This window comes from Cervus elaphus, chromosome 24 (assembly GCF_910594005.1).
Source record: "Cervus elaphus chromosome 24, mCerEla1.1, whole genome shotgun sequence".
Taxonomy (NCBI): Eukaryota; Metazoa; Chordata; class Mammalia; order Artiodactyla; family Cervidae; genus Cervus; species Cervus elaphus.
In genome coordinates this window covers 26,690,398-26,709,138 of record NC_057838.1, presented here as the reverse complement: position 1 = coordinate 26,709,138, position 18,741 = coordinate 26,690,398, and the positions used below count along the sequence as shown (strand labels likewise).

The 18,741-nt window shown below is 39.9% G+C and overlaps 1 protein-coding gene across 3 annotated transcripts in view; it reads left to right on the top strand.

The window, feature by feature from the left end:
- ULK4 (unc-51 like kinase 4) overlaps positions 1-18,741 on the top strand; it is a 496,555-nt gene that overhangs the window by 96,498 nt on the left and 381,316 nt on the right. For 2 of the 3 annotated variants that reach the window (XM_043886762.1, XM_043886761.1), the window contains exons 20-21: positions 48-209; positions 11,587-11,769. In XM_043886762.1, the coding sequence (XP_043742697.1) occupies positions 48-209; positions 11,587-11,769 (345 nt within the window). The remainder of the gene's footprint in view (positions 1-47; positions 210-11,586; positions 11,770-18,741) is intronic. The other variant, XM_043886763.1, reaches the window with a different exon arrangement.

Genomic DNA, 18,741 nt, shown 5'->3' with positions numbered 1-18,741 from the left:
TAATAATACCTGTTCAATTTTCTCCTGGTTTTCTTCTCTCCCTGTAGGAAGAACGTGTTGTGAATCACATGGCGGCAAAGATCATTGAAAATGTCTGCACTACGTTTTCCGCTCAGGCCCAGGGCTTCATCACTGGGGAGATTGGACCTGTTTTATGGTACCTATTCAAACATTCCACGGTTGATTCTCTTAGGATAACAGCAATATCGGTAAGATGGAGTGTCTTTGAGGGATATATTTGCATGTATTTAAATAGCAAGTTTGAAGAACCATGCTAGATATAGAGTGAATTTCATTGGATAGGTAGAAATCTCAGAGTGGCCGTTAGTGAGAACAGTAATTTGATTCTTCTCCTGAGGCGAGAGGTCTGTCGGGACATTCCAAAAGGATCTTGTGTGATCCTGACACGAGGATTCTAAAAATTATTTGGAGGTCATAGTGGAAAACTGCTGAAGTGGATAGGGTATAGCGTTTGGTCTGGTATGTTTTTAGTGTTCCTTGACTGTTCTTGTCAGCTCCCTCTTTCAGATTTTATGTTCAGTGGGTTTGTCATATGGTTCAAATGAATTGATATTAATGTTCAGGCATCTATGATTTCGTAGTTTTTGTATTCCTATTGTTTAGTACTTCACTTCCGTGGTTATAATGACTTGGTGTAAAAGGTCATTCTGTATGAAGAGGTGTTACTCTGGTTGTATCAATGTAAGGGCCAGTGAAAACGATACAAGCCTTTCTCATGCTTTATTTAAATTCTACTTTTTATCACCAGTCTTATCTGGGCCCTCAGTGTTATCTGGTACCCTCCCTGTATTTCTCGAGTCTCATCCTTGTGCTTCTCGATGTGCCAAATTTCAGACCTTATCTTTATTCCTTAAGCCTCCAATCCCACATTTTTCCCTCCTTCATTCTCAGTAAGTGACTTCCCCCATACTTCCCAGATAAAAATGGAGTCGTCCAATGGGAATTATCGCAGTGTATGTCTTCCGCGTCTGTGGACCTGTTTGCATCTATACCTATCCTGCCTCAGTTCTTCCCTTCCTCTTACAACTGATGAACTGCCCCTTGTCCTCTCAGAGAAGCTTCTCCATTATTCTTCTATCTGTTCTTGAGAATCTTCAGTCAAATGGTTATTTTTGCTCTTTCCTAAATCTTTAATCTCTCCTTGTCTACTAAATCTTTCTAATTAGCGTTCATGTATTCTTTACCCCATTAAAAAAAAATCCCACATAAAAACATATCCAAAGTTTTCTAGGGTGTACCTCCATTTGTTCCCCCATCACCCCAGCCATACTTCTTGAAAGGTTTTTTGCCACAAATGCTCCTTTCTGGCCTGTTTCAGTTATCTGTCCTAAAAATGTGAATGAACCTAGTTTTGCTGAAATCGCTAATGACTTCAGTTCAGTTCAGTTGCTCAGTCGTGTCCGACTCTTTGCGACCCCATGAACTGCAGCACGCCAGGCCTCCTTGTCCATCACCAACTCCCGGAGTACACCCAAACCCATGTCCATTGAGTCGGTGATGCCATCCAACCATCTCATCCTCTGTCATCCCCTTCTCCTCCTGCCCTCAATCTTTCCCAGCATCAGGGTCTTTTCCAATGAGTCAGCTCTTTGTATCAGGTGGCCAAAGTATTGGAGTTTCAGCTTCAGCATCAGTCCTTCCAATGAACACCCAGGACTGATCTCCTTCAGGATGGACCGGTTGGATCTCCTTGCATTCCAAGGGACTTTCAGGAGTCTTCTCCAACACCGCAGCAGTTCAAAAGCATCAATAATTCTGTGCTCGGCTTTCATTACAGTCCAACTCTCACATCCATACACGACCACTGGAAAAACCATAGCCTTGACTAGACGGACCTTTGTTGGCAAAGTAATGTCTCTTTTTAACATGCTGTCTAGGTTGGTCATAACTTTCTTTTTTTTTTTTTTGGTCATAACTTTCTTTCCAAGGAGTAAGTGTCTTTTAATTTCATGGCTGCAGTCACCATCTGCAGTGATTTTGGAGCCCAGAAAAATAAAGTCAGCCACTGTTTCCCTGTCTATTTCCCATGAAGTGATGAGACCGCATCCATGATCTATGTTTTCTGAATGTTGAGCTCTAAGCCAACTTTTTCACTCTCCTCCTTCACTTTCATCAAGAGACTCTTTAGTTCTTCTTTACTTTCTGCCATATGGGTGGTGTCTTCTGCATATCTGAAGTTATTGATATTTCTCCTGACAATCTTGATTCCAGCTTGTGCTTCCTCCAGTACGGCGTTTCTCATGCTGTACTCTGCATGTAAGTTAAAGAAGCAGGGTGACAATATACAGCCTTGATGTACTCCTTTTCCTATTTGGAACCAGTCTGTTGTTCCATATCCAGTTCTAACTGTTGCTTCCTGACCTTCATAGAGGTTTCTCAAGAGGCAGGTAGGCGGTCTGGTATGCCCATCTTTTGAAGAACTTTCCACAGTTTATTGTGAGCCACACAGTCAAAGGCTTTGGCATAGTCAATAAAGCAGAAATAGATGTTCTTCTGGAACTCTCTTGCTTTTTTGATGATCCAGCTGATGTTGGCAATTTGATCTCTAGTTCCTCTGCCTTTTCTAAAACCAGCTTGAACATCTGGAAGTTCATGGTTCATGTATTGCTGAAGCCTGGCTTGGAGAATTTTGAGCATTACTAGCGTGTGAGATGAGCACATTTGTGCGGTAGTTTGAGCATTCTTTGGCGTTGCCTTTCTTTGGGACTGGAATGAAAACTGACCTTTTCCAGTCCTGTGGCCACTGCTGAATTTTCCAAATTTGCTGACATATTGAGTGCAGCACTTTCACAGCATCGTCTTTATTGCTAAATCCGGTGGATATTGATGGATATATATATTTTTTATAATTTTATTTATTTATTTTTGGCTGTTGTACAGGGTTGCTTTCTCCCATTGCAGTGAGCAGGGGCTACTCTCTAGTTGTGGTGCACAGGCTTCTTATCGCAGCAGTTTCTCTTGTTGTGTAGCGTGGGCTCTAGGGCGTGGGCTTCAGTAGTGGCAGTTCCTGGGCTCTAGAGCACGGGCTCAGTAGTTGCAACACACAGGCGTAGTTGCTCCATGGCACGTGGGATCGTCCTGGATCCGGGATGGTACCTGTGTCTCCTGCATGGGCAAGCGGATTCTTTACCACTGAGCCATCAGCAAAGCCCCTGGTGGATATTTTTGAGTTCTTCTATTTACCATGTTATTTTGAAGATCAAGGGCTAACAGTCCTGCTCACTGCATGTCCGTAAACAAAGGACATCTGTTTCACGAGCTTCACATTGTTAGAATCCCCTCCCCAAGTTGTGATATTAGTAATTACGAAGAAACTGTCGGAAAGAGTTAGAGAGTACACCGGTGAACTTTTGCAAGGCATCTTTGAGTCATATCTTACTTAAGGCGTTCATTTTAATCCTGGACTTTAAAAAGAAAAAAAAAACCTGTCTTGCTTTAATTGGATTTATGTTATCATTTTTATCTTTATGCTCAGCATGGTTTCTTTTCTTGGCAAAGTCCTTTCCAGTTTCCACCAGACTCTAAAACCTTCTAGCACTTTCTTCCTCTGACACAGTAAGCTTCACTCTTTAATCTTGGGCTCCTTATATTTTGTTGTCAGCATTCATCTAAATTATTAAGTTTTCACTGAAATTTTACCAGTTTCCCCCCAAATGTCTCTCTCTTCTTTTGTGCCCCAGGATCATATTTGGTAACGTGTTAATATATTGTTTTCATATTTCTTTAGTCTCCTTCAGTTTGAAACAGTTTCTCAGCCTTTCTGGGAACTTCATGTCATTTATGAGTTTAAAGGGTGTGGGGCTTGTATTTTGTAGGGTAAGGCTCAACCTGGGTCTGTCTAGTGTTTTCCCATTGAACCTCCTTAGCCCCATTGAGGATCCCTGCCTGTACCAGATGCCTCTGTGATGGTTGCCATATGATGGCTACCTAGTTGTTTCATTCCTTTTGTATTAGAAGTTGGCGAATGTTTTCTATAAAGGGCCAGATAGCATGTACTTTGGGTTTTGCTGGCCACATACAGTCTCTGTTCCATATTCTTTTTTTTTTTTTTTAAGGCTTTATGTTATTATTGGAGTATAATTGCTTTATATTGTTGTGTTAGTTTCTGATGTGTGACAAATTGAGCTGTATGTATTCATATATCCTCTCCCTCCTGGGTCTCCTTTCTACCCGACCTGATCCCACCTCCCTAGGTCCCATATTCTTTTTGTTTTATTTTTCTCTTTGTTTTCTATAACTCGTTAAAAATGTAAAAACTGTTGCACATTGTACTTAACAGCAGTGCAAAAATAGGCCTTTGGTATTGGTTGGAATTCTATCCTAAGGATGCGCTTTCCCTTCTCTCGCATATATGTGTGTATTTGTATCATCATGATCAGGGATGCCTGTTTTATTTGATGAAGTGTAATGTCATATTACTGTTACCACTGTTATTATGTATTGTTTGGATGCTCAGATCTTGCTAGAAGCCCTCCAAGCTGGCTTTGGTGTCCTGTTGATCTATTTCTGTCATTGCTTGTTCACTTGATTCCTTTCTGAAACCATGCAGTTTCTGGACTGCTTTTGGACTTTCACTCTGCCAACCCTGGAACCAATAATTTCTCCAAGGAAGCTTTGATGTTTAGAACCCACAGTCTGGGTGATGTGCTTACTGTTTTGGGGTTTTATTGTTTTCAGGCCTTCTAAGTTTTCAGAGATAGAAAAAAAGTGTATGTACCCATATATACATACAGAGCTTCCCATGTGGCACAGTAGTAAAGAATCTGCCTGCCAGTGCGGGAGACATGGGCTCGATCCCTGGGTCAGGAAGATCCCCTGGAGAAGGGAATGGGTATTCATTCCAGTATTCTAGCCTGGAAAATTCCATGGACGGAGGAGCCTGGAGGACTACAATCCATGGGGTCTCCAAGAGTCGGACACAACTGAGCGACTAACCACACGCATGCAACATATACACACATATATAGAATTATTCTTACATCTATCATTGTAGGTATTTGGAACAAAACTCATGTATTCATACTGATACTTCCAATTTTAATCCAATATATTAGAATTCTTTCTAGACCTCCCATTTTCTGTATTTGTAAATCCCTTCTTGGACAGAAACCTGGTTCCCATTATTCTCAGTATATTTATTGATCTGTTCAATTCATTTATTCAGTGTAGCAGACTCTGTCCCCTCTGGCCTCCTCCTCCTCTGTGTCTTCATCTTCCTGCCTTGCCACTGCCACTCTACTTCCTGGGCCCCGTGAGCAAAGGCCCCCATTCCTGTGTCTGCCCCCTTTCTTCAGAATCTGCTGTGTTATCTTTGGGAGGGGAAGGAAAGTGAAGATAGATGAAGGAAAACAAAGGCCTAGATGTCATTTTTGTTGCTTCTTCTTCCTTATTTCCTTCTCCTTTGCTGTTTATATCCAGCTCGTCAACCTGTCCTTTGACTGTAATTCATAAATACAGCCCAGGACTGTGTGCCTCTCTCTGCAGCTCTGTTGTTACCCCTGAAATCCAGGCCGCCACCACCTCTCACTCAGACTGGCCTAGTCATCTCTTGGGCCCATCAGTTCAGTCGCTCAGTTGTGTCCGACTGTTTGCGACCCCATCAATCGCAGCATGCCAGGCCTCCCTGTCCATCACCAACTCCCAGAGTTTACTCGGAGTCACGTGCATTGAGTTGGTGTTGCCATCCAACCATCTCATCCTCTGTTGTTCCCTTCTCCTCCTGCCCCCAAGCCCTCCCCAGCATCAGGGTCTTTTCCAATGAGTCAACTCTTCACATGAGGTGGCCAAAGTATTGGCATTTCAGCTTCAGCATCAGTCCTTCCAATAAACACCTAGGACTGCCTTTAGGATGGACAGGTTGGATCTCCTTGCAGTCCAAGGGACTCTCAAGAGTCTTCTCCAACACCACAGTTCAAAAGCATCAATTCTTTGGCACTCAGCTTTCTTCACAATCCAACTCTCACATCCATACACGACCACTGGAAAAACCATAGCCTTGACTAGACGGACCTTTGCTGGCAAAGTAATGTCTCTGCTTTTTAATATGCTATCTAGGTTGGTCATAACTTTCCTTCCAAGGAGTAAGTGTCTTTTAATTTCATGGCTGCAGTCACCATCTGCAGTGATTTTGGAGCCCAGAAAAATAAAGTCAGCCACTGTTTCCCCATCTATTTGCCATGAAGTGATGGGACCGGATGCCATGATCTTAGTTTTCTGAATGTTGAGCTTTAAGCCAACTTTTTCAGTCTCCTCTTTCACTTTCATCAAGAGGCTTTTTAGTTCCTCTTCACTTTCTGCCATAAGTGTGGTGTCATCTGTATATCTGAGGTTATTGCTATTTGTCCCGGCAATCTTGATTCCAGCATGTGCTTCTTCCAGCCCCGCATTTCTCATGATGTACTCTGCATATAAGTTAAACAAGCAGGGTACCCCATAGAGTCCCCTATACCAGTGTGGGCCTCAGATGAGCAGCATTAAATAACCTAGGAATTTGTAAGAAACATGGGTTTTTGGACCCTGACCCAGAGCTACTATCTCAGAGTCTCTGAAGGGAGAGGCTCAGTAATCTGTATTCTAACAAGCACTTCTAATGCCTACTGAGGTTTGAGAACCACTGCCCTAGGCCTTGAAGCTCTTGGAAAACACTGCCCTGGGTGTAGTGTGAAAGATGGCTAATTAATCCTTCCCCCTCAGGAATGGCATCCATTCCTTAGGGATTTGTGGTTGAAGGGAGTGGACCTGACTTGGAAAATGTGTTGAATGGATGAGAGGATTTCTGGATTTATTAGGTTTGTAGGGAATCTCTATATGAACCACAGTGGGAACCAGAGAAACCTTTAGAGTTAGATTGAATAGAATGGCTCCAGTGAGGGAGGTGATTGGGCTGTTTACACTCCCTGGTGTGCCGAGAGGAAGGGTGACAAAGTGAAGAGTTTCAGGGTGGTGGTTCACCCTGGTGTTGTAGGAGAACTTTTCAGCAACACTGACTACTTCCTCCTCTCTCTCCACCCGCTGCCCCTTTCCCATGTATCTTAAGGTCTCAGAGGTCAGATGAGGGGGTGTAGAGTTTGAAAAAGTCCCCAAGGTAATTTTGATATGACATTAAAAAAATCATTCAAGAGACAGGAAAGAAATGGTTCTTAAACTTATTCCACAGTGATTCTGTTCATGTTTCTAATAGGTATGCAGCCTTCACTTCCGAATTAGTCTCTTTCCTAGACAGTGCTTTAATAAATAGATGATTAAAATTCTGGAAAATATGGGTAAATCTATGGCTGATTCATGTTGATGTTTGGTAGAAACCAATGCAATACTGTAAAGCAATTATCCTTCACTTAAAAAAATGTTTATGAAAAAACTGGAGATAACACAATGTTCTTTTTGAGGTAAATTTTATAGTGAATTTCGAGCTGAAAATGTTCTTTCCAGCTATAAAATGTACTTTCAAACTCTGTTTCAATAAGCAAATATTTTAAACACCAAATCACTGAAAATCAATCTTGAGATTTGATTTTTTTTAAACATGGGAAATACAAGTACTCATATGCTCTTAAGCCTCTGTGAACTCTTAACTGTGTTTTATATCTAGAAGTGACAAATTACAAGAAATAACCTTTATGAGTTTTTCCAAATGGAAGATAAGTTAGGCATTTGAGCGCCTTTCTGAAGACAGGACCTTACAGTTGCCCTCATATTGCTTTGAATACATTTAGAAGTAATCTGGACAAATCTTGCATCAAGAAATAACCCATATGGCTGGGTAGATATTTTATATCAGTTTCAAGTCAGTATTATTTTGAAAGCCTCTCCCAAGAATTGTTACAGTGCTAATGAGAATTACTGTTCACTGTCTTTAAGTCACTTTAAGGGAGATCTCTAAATTTCCTTAAAAAGTTCAAATTGTAGCATGATCTTTAGGGACTCCATTTAGAATGCTTTTTTTTTTTTTTTAAAAATTCAAGAATTGAACAATATTTGAGATAATACTGAAATAATGAAACAATTTTCTTTTTTCTTAATTGAAGTATAGTTGACTTACAATATGTTATATCAGTTTTAGGCGTACAGCATAGTGGGGCTTCCCAAGTGGTGGTACTGGTTAAGAACCTGCCTGTCAGTGCAGGAAGCGTAAGAGATATGAGTTCCATCCCTGGGTTGGGAAGGTTCCCTGGAGGAGGGCATGGCAGCCCACTCCAGTGTTCTTGCCTGGAGAATCCCACGGACAAAAGAAACTGGCAGGCTATAATCCATAGGGTTGCAAAGAGTTGGACAGAATTGAAGTGACTTACCATGTACACATGTATGTGCAGCATAGTGATTCAGTATTTTTATACATTATACTTCATTAAGTGCTGTTACAAGATAATGGCTGTAATTTCCTGTGCTGTACGTGCGTCTTTATTGCTTGTCTGTTTTACACATAACTTTGTGTCTCTTAACCTCATGCCCTCACTCGCCCCTCACTGCTCCCTCCTCTCTGGTAACCAGTACTTTGTTTTCAGTGTCTGTGAGTCTGTTTCTATTTCCCTCTACACAGCTGTTTGTATTACTTTAAAAAATTCTACATATAAGTGATACCATACAGTATTTGTCAAATATATTTCACTAGGCAATATTTTCTCTAGATCCATCTACATTGCTGCAGATGGCAGAATTTCCTCCTTTTTTATGGCTGGGTGATACTCCATTGTGTGTGTGTGTGTATGTGTGTGTGTATACACTACATCTGCTTTATCCACTTATCTTTGTTGGGGGTTGCTTGCATATCTTGGGTGTTTTAAGTAGTGCTGTTACAAACATTGGGGCTCATCTGTCTTTTCAAATTAATGTACTCATTTTTTTGTAGATATATTCCTAGGAGTGAAATTGCAGGGCCAAATAGTAGTTCTATTTTTAGAATTTTGAGGAACTTCCATACTGTTTTCCAGAGTGAATGCCCCAATTTACATTTCTACCACCAGTGTACAAGGGTTCCTTTTTCTCCACATTTTCTTCAATATTTGTTATTTGTAGACTTTTTGATGATAGACATTCTGACAGGTATGAGGTGATACCTCATTCTACAAGTCCACTTCAGTCTGATTCCAAAACCAAAGACACTACAGAAATAAGAATACCAGGCCAATACCTTTGATGAACCACTGATGCAGAAATTTTCAACAAAGTATTTGCAAAATGAATCCAACAATATATAAAAAGGATCATACACCATAATCAAGTTAAATTTATTCTAGGGATCCAAGGATGGTTCAACATTTGCAAATCAGTCAGTCAGGTACATCATATTAACAAAAGGAATAATAAAAATCACATGATTATCTCAATAGATGCCGAAACAGCACTTGACAAAATTTAGCATCCATTCATGCTAAAAAGCTTTCATTAAAGTGGGTATAGGGGGTACATATCTCAACATTATAAAGGCTATTTTTGACATATCCACACTAACATCATACTCAGTGGTGAAAAGCTGAAAGCTTTTCCTTTAAATTCAGAAACAAGACAAGGATGCTCACTCTCATCACTTCTATTTAACATTGTATTGGAAGTCTCAGCCACAGCAGTCAGATAAGGAAAATAAAAGGCATCCAAATTGGAAAGGAAGAAGTAAACTGTCATTATTTGCAGATGACATGATGCTTCATATAGAAAAACCTAGTCTCCACAAAAAAACCATTAGAATTGGTAAATGAATTCAGCAAAGATGCAGGATACAAGATTAATAAGTAGAAATTTGTTGCTTTTCTATACACTAATAGTGAACTATCAGAAACAGAAATTTTAAAAAATCCTGTTTTAAATCACATCAAAAAGACTAAAATACCTTGGAATAAACTTAACCACAGAGGTGAAAGACCTCTACTCTGAAAACTATAAAACACTGATGAAGGAAGTTGAAGATGATTGGAAGACATGGAAAAGATAGCCCATGCTCTTGTATTAGAAGAATTAATATTATTAAAATGGCCATACTACTCAAAGCAATCCATAGATCTAATGTAATTCCTATCAAAATACCCATGACATTTTTCATAGAAGTTGAACAAAATAATCCTAAAATTTGTGTGGAACTGCAAAAGACCCCTCATTGCCAAAGCAATCGAGAAAAAAATTATGAAGCTGGAGGTGTCACCCTCCTAGGCTTCAGACTGTATTATAAAGTTACATTAATCAAAACAGTGTGATATTGGCACAAAAACAAGACCTACAGATCAGTGGAACACAGAGCCTGAAATTAACCTATGCATCAGTGGTCAATCTTCAGCAAAGGGGGCAAGAATAGGAAAAGATAATCTCCTCAGTAGGTGAGTCATAATTTTCCCCTCTTTCCTACTCTCTGTCTCTTCTTCCCCTGAGAGTTGCACCAGAGAGCTTGCCCTTCCTAGAACCTGCTCTGCATCTTCATGTCTCCATGTGAATACTTTGTTCTCTTCTCTCTGGCTAGAATTTTCTTAATCTACTTTTTCACCTGTCCATCTCCCACTCACCTTCAAAAACTGACTGAGTTACCATTCTCCTTCTGTAGCTTTTGTTGACTTAACTTTTTGTGCTTTTCCAAGCATAATTGAGCCTACTTCTATTACAATACTTACTAAATTCTATTAGTTTGTTAATTGTAAATTTAATCTTTAATAGTCTATGAGAACTTGAGAACTAGCTCAGGGGTCTTGATTACTTTGACTTGGTTTGACTTCTATCATTGCCACTTGCTAGCTTTATGCCTTTGAGCAAATTACTTAAATAATCTGTCCCTTAGTTTTATGATCTAGAAAATGGGGCTAATAATAATACCTTTCAAATGTTATTTGGGAGAATTAAGTTAGATAGTCTTTAGATAGTCTCAGATCGTGTTCTTCACATACTAAACAATAAATGTTAAATATTTACTTTTATGACAGTTTCTTCAGCCTTTAACTTAGTGTCTACATAAAGAAGGCTTATCTTAATGTTTTCATTGCTTAAAATAATTTATGAGTCTATACAGAAAAACTTTTATCATTTTAGTTAACTCATAACGTACATAGGAGAAGGAAATAGCAACCCACTCCAATACTCTTGCCTGGAAAATCCCAGGCACAGAGGAGCCTGATGGGCTGCCGTCTATGGGGTCGCACAGAGTCGGACACGAGTGAAGCGACCTAGCAGCAGCAGCAGCAGCATAACATACATGATACTTGTAAGGTTTTCTAATGTTTTATAACTTAAAAATTTTAAATTTATTAATTTTTTATTTTAATTGAAGGATAAGTACCTTGCAATATTGTGATGGTTTTTGCCATGCATCGGTATGAATCAGTCATAGGTATACATGTGTCCTCTCCATTCTGAACCCCCTTCCCACTTCCCTCTCTGCCCCATGCTTCCCAACTTAAATTTTATTGGAAGTTGGATTATTGTTTTAATTTTAAATGTGTCTAAGTTGTTCAAATTACTTATGCCAAGACAAGTGATGAAGGAGCAAGTTAAGCCCCTTTTTCTCCTTTCCACAGAAGTATTTGCTCTCTTTCTGGGGCTTGGTTCATGCTCTTGGAGTCTTCTAATGTGTCTCTTCTCCTCTCGCTGCAGGCCTTGTGCAGAATCACTCGCCATTCTCCTACTGCCTTCCAGAATGTCATTGAGAAGGTGGGACTGACCTCAGTAATACACTCCCTGGCCTCTGCCATCTGCAAAGTCCAGCAGTACATGTTGACCTTATTCAGTGCAATGCTGTCCTGTGGGATTCATCTTCAGAGGCTAATCCAGGAAAAGGTTTGACCTATGATTCCACTTTAAAAATGGTTGTTTTCTCCTGCAATTTTAGTGGCTCCATAAGCAATATATCTCTGTAGAATTTATTTTTCATCTCAAGGGGGCCCTTTTGAATTTTGCCAAACCTCTGTACCACAGGCCATTCATCTGAAGATGTTAAAAGAGTCTTTTAGTGATTAAAATAGAAATCCGGTAAATGGCTCTGCCGACTTGCCCCATTTTAGTAATGAAACGTTAGAAAATTTATGAATCCTTCCTCCATGCTAATATTTCTCATGCCTCTTTGTCCTCAGCCCCCATCTCTCTTCCCATGTTCTTTGCCTGCCTTTTGGAGGGGTCCCTTTATATTCTCTGCTCACCCTTTCCTTGTCCTAATACTCCGCCAGCACACTGAACCTTCAGAGCACCCTTTCCCTTGTTTTTAACTTCGTCTCCTTCCAATCCTTTGATATACCTGTATTTTATGTACTGTAGAGTCTGTAAGTGTTCAGTTCATATCACAAAACCACACGGCTTTAAAGAAGTCTCTGTTGCAACTGTCCTCAGTATCTTCTCTAGCGGCCTGCTGAGGAGCGATCCCTGAGCCAGAAACGTTGGCATCACCTGTGAGCGTTTCAGACCCTCAGGCCCCTCCCTGACCTGCCGAATCAGAGCTGACATTTTAATGAGGTCTCTAGAGGATTGGGTGGAAGGTTATGGTTGGAGAAGTCCTGCCCTTGAACATTAGTGTCCAGTGAGGTGTTAGCAGATGAAAGTCGTGGACCACAGCTACATACACACATTTGGAAAGCAGTGAGTCAGAGAGATTTTCAGTTGTACAACCTTTCCCAGTTTTTCAGTTGCTCATGTGTATTATGAATCTTCCTAAGGGTGATGTAGTATGCAATGTTCTTTACACTTATTGGACCAATTACCTAACTTTTTCTGAGGGATAATAGCTGTCAAATTAGAGTGTTCTGAAACATTCTCAGCAGGTAACACTGCTAAGAAGTGTGGAATGGGGCCACTTAAATATAATGTTTGCTGTGGTTCTTCTGCATAAAATGCAATGTGTTAAATTTGATTTTTTATAAAGCTAAGAATTTCTATAATTAATAATTGTCATGTTTACATAGTAAACTTGATTTTAAAAGTCAAAATAGAGAGCAAACCAGTTCTTGGCTTTTATTAGTCTGATTTTGATTCTGCTAAGAAATTTGAGCCTCACAGAAAGTATAGTTTGTATATCTAATTTTTTGCTATTTAATTTACCAAGTCATTGAAGGTTGTTACCATTGTGTTAGAAAGATCACCATTTGAGTAGTTTTGCTGTGTAAATTGTGGCAAGAGAGGCTGAGGGTTTTGGCGGTTTATTTTTCTTCACACAGGCATGGATTGATTGAGTTTAAAACACGGTATTTCACAAAGGTAGTAAAATAATATGCATTAATTAAATGATTTTATATTTATTTTATAATGTTTAATATTCCATGTATCTTAATGATTGAATAATTACCTGTGTTAATTGAAAAATAATCTTTTGAATTAGTATTGTTACTTAAATATTTTAAATTGTGGTGAAAAACATAAAATTTGCTCTCTCAGCCATTCTTGTTGTGTATTTGCATTGTTGTGAGACAGACCTCCAGAACTCTGTCATCTTGTTAAACGGAAGCTCTGTATAAACTGTACATTTGGGTGTTATGTTTTAGGACTTTGGGTTTTATTGAAATCTCCCATTTCGGTGGGTCTCCTCTGACACTGAACTGGCAGAGGAAGGATGGCGTTGCTTTGTTCCTCTCCTGTTGGTCTGGAAACCCAGATTGCCCTGTGGACTTATGTTGACACCCCAGGGACGTGGCAGAGCTCCTCCTTCCTGCTGGGCAGGGGTGGGAGCCCAAGCTTCCCACCACCTTCTCTGATGCCTTCCTGGCTGGTGGGGGGAAGAGCTCCTCATTGCTCTTCCACTGACACTGGTTGGGTACAGGAGGGCGTCCCGTTGCTAGCAGAAGTTGGCAAAGGTGGAGGCCTCCCACTAGCCTCTCATGATGCCATCTCAGCAGGAATGGGGTGAGGAGCATCTCTGCTGCTAATATGGGTGGAGGTCTGAGCATCCCATCAGTATCTCTGCTGATAACCATGGTTGGGACCAAGGGGGCTTGTTGTTGCTGGGTTGGGATGAAAGTCCCAGCTCTCCTTGTGGTCCTTTCTGTCTCCCTGGCAGGGAGGAGTGTTGGATGCCTTGTTACAATCACGTGAGGGTGGGAGTCGAGGCTCCCCTCTTGCCCTTTGCTGAAGGGGCCATGGTTTTTCATGGTGCTTGGCTGAAGTAAAGTAGCTGTCATCTGAATGTTTTTGGTCTTTCCAGGCTGTCCCTTTCCTGATCTTCTGGTTTGAGAGGGCCGATGTTTCCTTTGTATTTGTGTGTGTGTGTGTGTGTGTGTGTGTGTGTGTGTGTCTGATTGAGAGAGCTGATGTTTCCCATGTATTTGTGTGTGTGTGTGTGCACACATGCACATACGCTATTGGTGTTTCTGGACTGCTGCATTATCCAGCACCCAGCGTGGGATGTATGAGTCAGAGTGAAACCCCAGCAAACTCATTGACATACTGATCTTCAGGTGCAGAGGCCTCTAGCCGTTGTGCATCTTTTCTGTCTTGTCCTCTGGTCTTTAAAATGTATCTGTGTCCATTTAAATACGATGAATTGTCATTTAAAAGGTAAGGTTCTATTTTTCATTAATTAAAACAATTTACCATCATATTGAACATTTATCATAGACTAGACACTTAATGACTTGTAACTCTGGGTTATTCTCAAATGAGACTTAGTGCCTTGAGTGATTTTGTCAAGTTCATGGAGGTTATAAATGCTAAAGCTGATGCTCAGGCCAGACAGTAAGCAAAGAAACAGAATAATTTCGGATAGTGTTAGTGCTCTGAAGAACATTGAGCAGGATGATGTTGATAAAATGTCTTGCAGGGGGGTGTGTGCAGGGGGTGGAGCCAGACACCATTTGCTGGGGGAGGGCAAGGGGAAGTCATGGAGTACCTCTCCAAGGAGGTGATGTTCCAGCTGAGCCCTCAATGACAAGAAAGAGTGCACTGTGTGACATGTGCAGGAAGGACTCTGTGGTTAGTTCAGCTTCCCTGAAATGTGAGAATTCCTGGAGAGACCCTGGAAGAGAAGAAAGAGCAGCAGTGCTGTCCACAGTGAGCAGTGGGGAAGGGATGTAGAAAAGGCAGGGAAGTAGGAAGAAGATGCAGCTCATGTAGGGCGGTGATATTTGCCTTCCTTAGGGGTTTCGACACAGTGGCCGTAGTTTTATTTTTAGTTAAAGAAAAATACAAATATTTGCATATAGGTGTGTGTTTTAGGGGTTATTATTGGTAATTGTGTTTTTTCCAGGCATTGGTTGTTAATAGGCTAGAATGAGTGGAAGAGGAAGAGACCCAGGAATAGATACCAGGCTTACTACTTCCAGCTGGATATGGGAAGAAAGAACCACACCTGTCTATTCGGGGGACTGATGCCTATGTATTGTGGTAGATTTTTGTGTTGAAATTCAGCCCCAAAGGAGGCCCCTGCCATTCCTTTTAAGTGAGAGAAATTACTGTTTACTGCAGAAAATTTAGAAGAACCTAAAGAAGAAAACAAAATAGACTATAATCTCGCTGCCCAGAGCTAATTACTGTTGCCATGTAGGTTTATCTCTTTTAGTCTTTGGTTCACATGTCTATGTATTTTATGCACACATTTATAAAATTATGATTGAAATGTGTTGATTTATCATAGTTAGGCATATGTCTTTAAATATACCCTAAGAACATTTTAAAAATAAGTTTTCATTTTGTGGCATATGGTAATTGAACCCTTCTCCCACTGTTGAGCTATTTGCCTCTAACTTTGTGGTTTGTACTCAGCCTGATGCAGTGAGCATCCTATTTCCATGCATCTTTGTGTCCACTGCTAATCAGTCACCACAGGTGTTATGCATACTTCGAAGCCTGTGCATAAATAATGCTAAATTATTCTCTAGAAAGGTAGATCATGAGAGTAATGTTTACTTGTAACTTAACCAGCGGTCATTAAGACACATGCTATATTTATCTTACAATAAAACCTAGAATTTAGGATTACTTGATTAGCAGCATACTTTATGATTTATAGTTACTTGGAGTTTGTAGGGATTCCCAGGTGGCTCAGTGATAAATAATCCGCCTGCCAATGCAGGAGATGCAGGTTCGATCCCTGAGTCGGGAAGATCCCCTGAAGGAGGAAATGGCTACCCACTCCAGTATTCTTGCCTGGAAAATTCTTTGGAGAGAGGAGCCTGGCAGGCTGCAGTCCATGGGGTCGCAAAGAGTCGGACATGATTGAACATGAACATGTGTGGTTTGTAATTAATCTCTCTGATTCTCCATTTGAAATATGTAGTTGTAGCCATGTTTTCATGTTACACTAGATTCATTAGGTCATATTATTATTACCTTCTGAATAATGTTTATGTTCTTGAATGGACATTGATGTGTTCAAAGAGTTAAACTTCACAGTATCACCTGCATTAGCTACATGGGTATCATTGTCCTTACACGATCATCATTTAGCAGCCATGTGCATCACAGTGCTTGATTTATTTTGTCATCATCTTCAAAAGGATCTGCTTGCCCATAATGTGCTAAATGCAGAAGATTCCTTTATCAAAATGAGTGTGTATTCTATACACTGTGGTGTGAAAGTGAGTGTTCACAGCCATGGTACAAGGGGACTCTCTTTGTTACAAATCATGTATTCTGCATATTCTAGTAATTAGAAAAATTTGGCAAAACAAAAAATGACAAAATGTTTTTCTGCCCTGTTTTCAAAAAAGAGAAAAAGGGCAAATGAAGCTCTTCATAGGATACTTTCAGAATCCTTGGTAGATGGTATTTTATATGTAATTCTTGCATTATCACTAGATGTAAGGAATTGATAACCTGTTCACAGTTCAGATGCTTGAATGACTCTGGATGAGTAGCTTCTGGAAGGCATGACCAGGCATAAGAGAAAACCTTGTAAGTTAGATGTGAGCTTATTTACCAGTCTTGTGCCATATAAACTGATTTTTTGAATACCTGGTATACTTCCTACTTTTATTTTTTGGTCTCTTCCAAGCTCTTATGGCCTACAAATACTGAATCTTAAAGATTTGGGGCTGGAGGAGTTTGAGGGTGCTGAAAACATTTTTCCTGATGATTTACCAGGGAGAGAGGTACTGGATGAAGTCATTGCAATTCTCCTTAATTATAGTATCTAGAAACTAAAAGAAGCTAATGTCACTTATATTTATTTGTATTAGGGTATGTTTATAACTCATGAATTTTAGGATGTAGTATTGAAAATCCAGGATATATGGAATATAGAGTACAGAGGAGTAAAATAAAGTGCTTAATGTTCGCAAAATAATCTCATCAAGATTTTTGTATATACTTTTCAAATTGATATTTATTGTGTGTATGTATATTAATATGTACACATACACAGACATTGACAGATTTCCTTCTCCCTGCTGCCACATGCACATGCTATTTTAGAATCTTTTTACAGAAATTAGATCGGTCTATTGAAATTAGATCGATTTTTCATACTTTTCTATTCAGTGATGTTAGGAATGTGTGTGTAACTCAGTATAACTCTTCAGTATTGTTTCTAAAGGGTTATAGTGGTCCATGATGTGAAGGTACCCCAGTGCTTTCCAGCAGTTCACTACTGCACATTTTAGAATCCCCCCCTCTTTTTTTTTTTGCAAGAGAGAGCATTCTTATAAATTCTTTTGCGTGGACTTCTGTAATTATTCCTTTAGGAGAAACTCCAGTAAAATTAAGCACTCTCTTAGCTGCTCCTCTGAGAGTCTGTCACCAAGGATTTTATATTCAGTATCTTGGGTGTTCTGTTACAGGGACCACAGGTAGATGTATGAGCATGGAAGAGGTCAGTTTCCATGAGCTCTTCCTGAAGAGTCTGTCAGAGAATGACCTTCAGGCAACCGAGCAATGGTTGAATCAGCTAAGAAGACCAAGTAATGTGAATCAGGATGATTGTTTGATACTAGATGTCATTGCAGTTTTAGAATGGCAGACTCCTTTCTTTCCTTCCTTCCTTCCTTCCTTCCTTCTCCTCTCCTTCCCCCCTCCTTTCATGTACTTATCTATCTATATACACACATATGCATACATACATACATATGCATGTCTATAAATGCATCCAGGGAGAAGGGGGAAAGCATATGGAAATTGTTGTAAACTGGTGTACTGCTTTGTAAAAAAACAAAGTCACCCATGTGACTTAAAAAAATAAAAGCAGACATTAAAAATCCAGTGCCTCGTTCTTGATGTTAGAAAACTGAAAGTATATAAAACCCTGGGAACCCTACTCTGCTCTATTTCAATTAATTGAGCTTAGTACACTCACATCAACTTGTTTACACGTTATGTGGATTCAAACATCTGCCTCAGTGACGTATTTTTTTCCCGTGAGGTATGTGACCTTGAATGTGCTTCTTAGCTGCACAATCAGTGATGCATACTTTGGCACTTCATATGCTTTGGGGTCACTTAACAATTTAAACATTACTTTTTAAGAGTCATACTATGTTTCAAGGTGCATTTGTTCATGCTCATTGGTAAGATGATTTCCTTCTGGGTGTTACTGCCTATGGATACCTTTGTAATTTGTGCCTGACTTGTTAATTTTAACAGGAGCTGGTGTCCATTTTTATTTCAGCAATCTAGTTTGACTGAAGCTGTTTCAGATTTCATAAGTTGACCAAGTAGCACAACAGTGATTAATAATAAACCAGAAGGTACAGATTGCTTATGATATTTGGAGGTACTATGGAAGATTACTATGAAATTTCATGCATATAAAACTTTGAAAAATCTGAAAGCCAGTCAGCTCAGGTTTTGTTTTATTTTGCTTGTTTCTCACAAAGTCACTAGGCATCCTGACTCAAA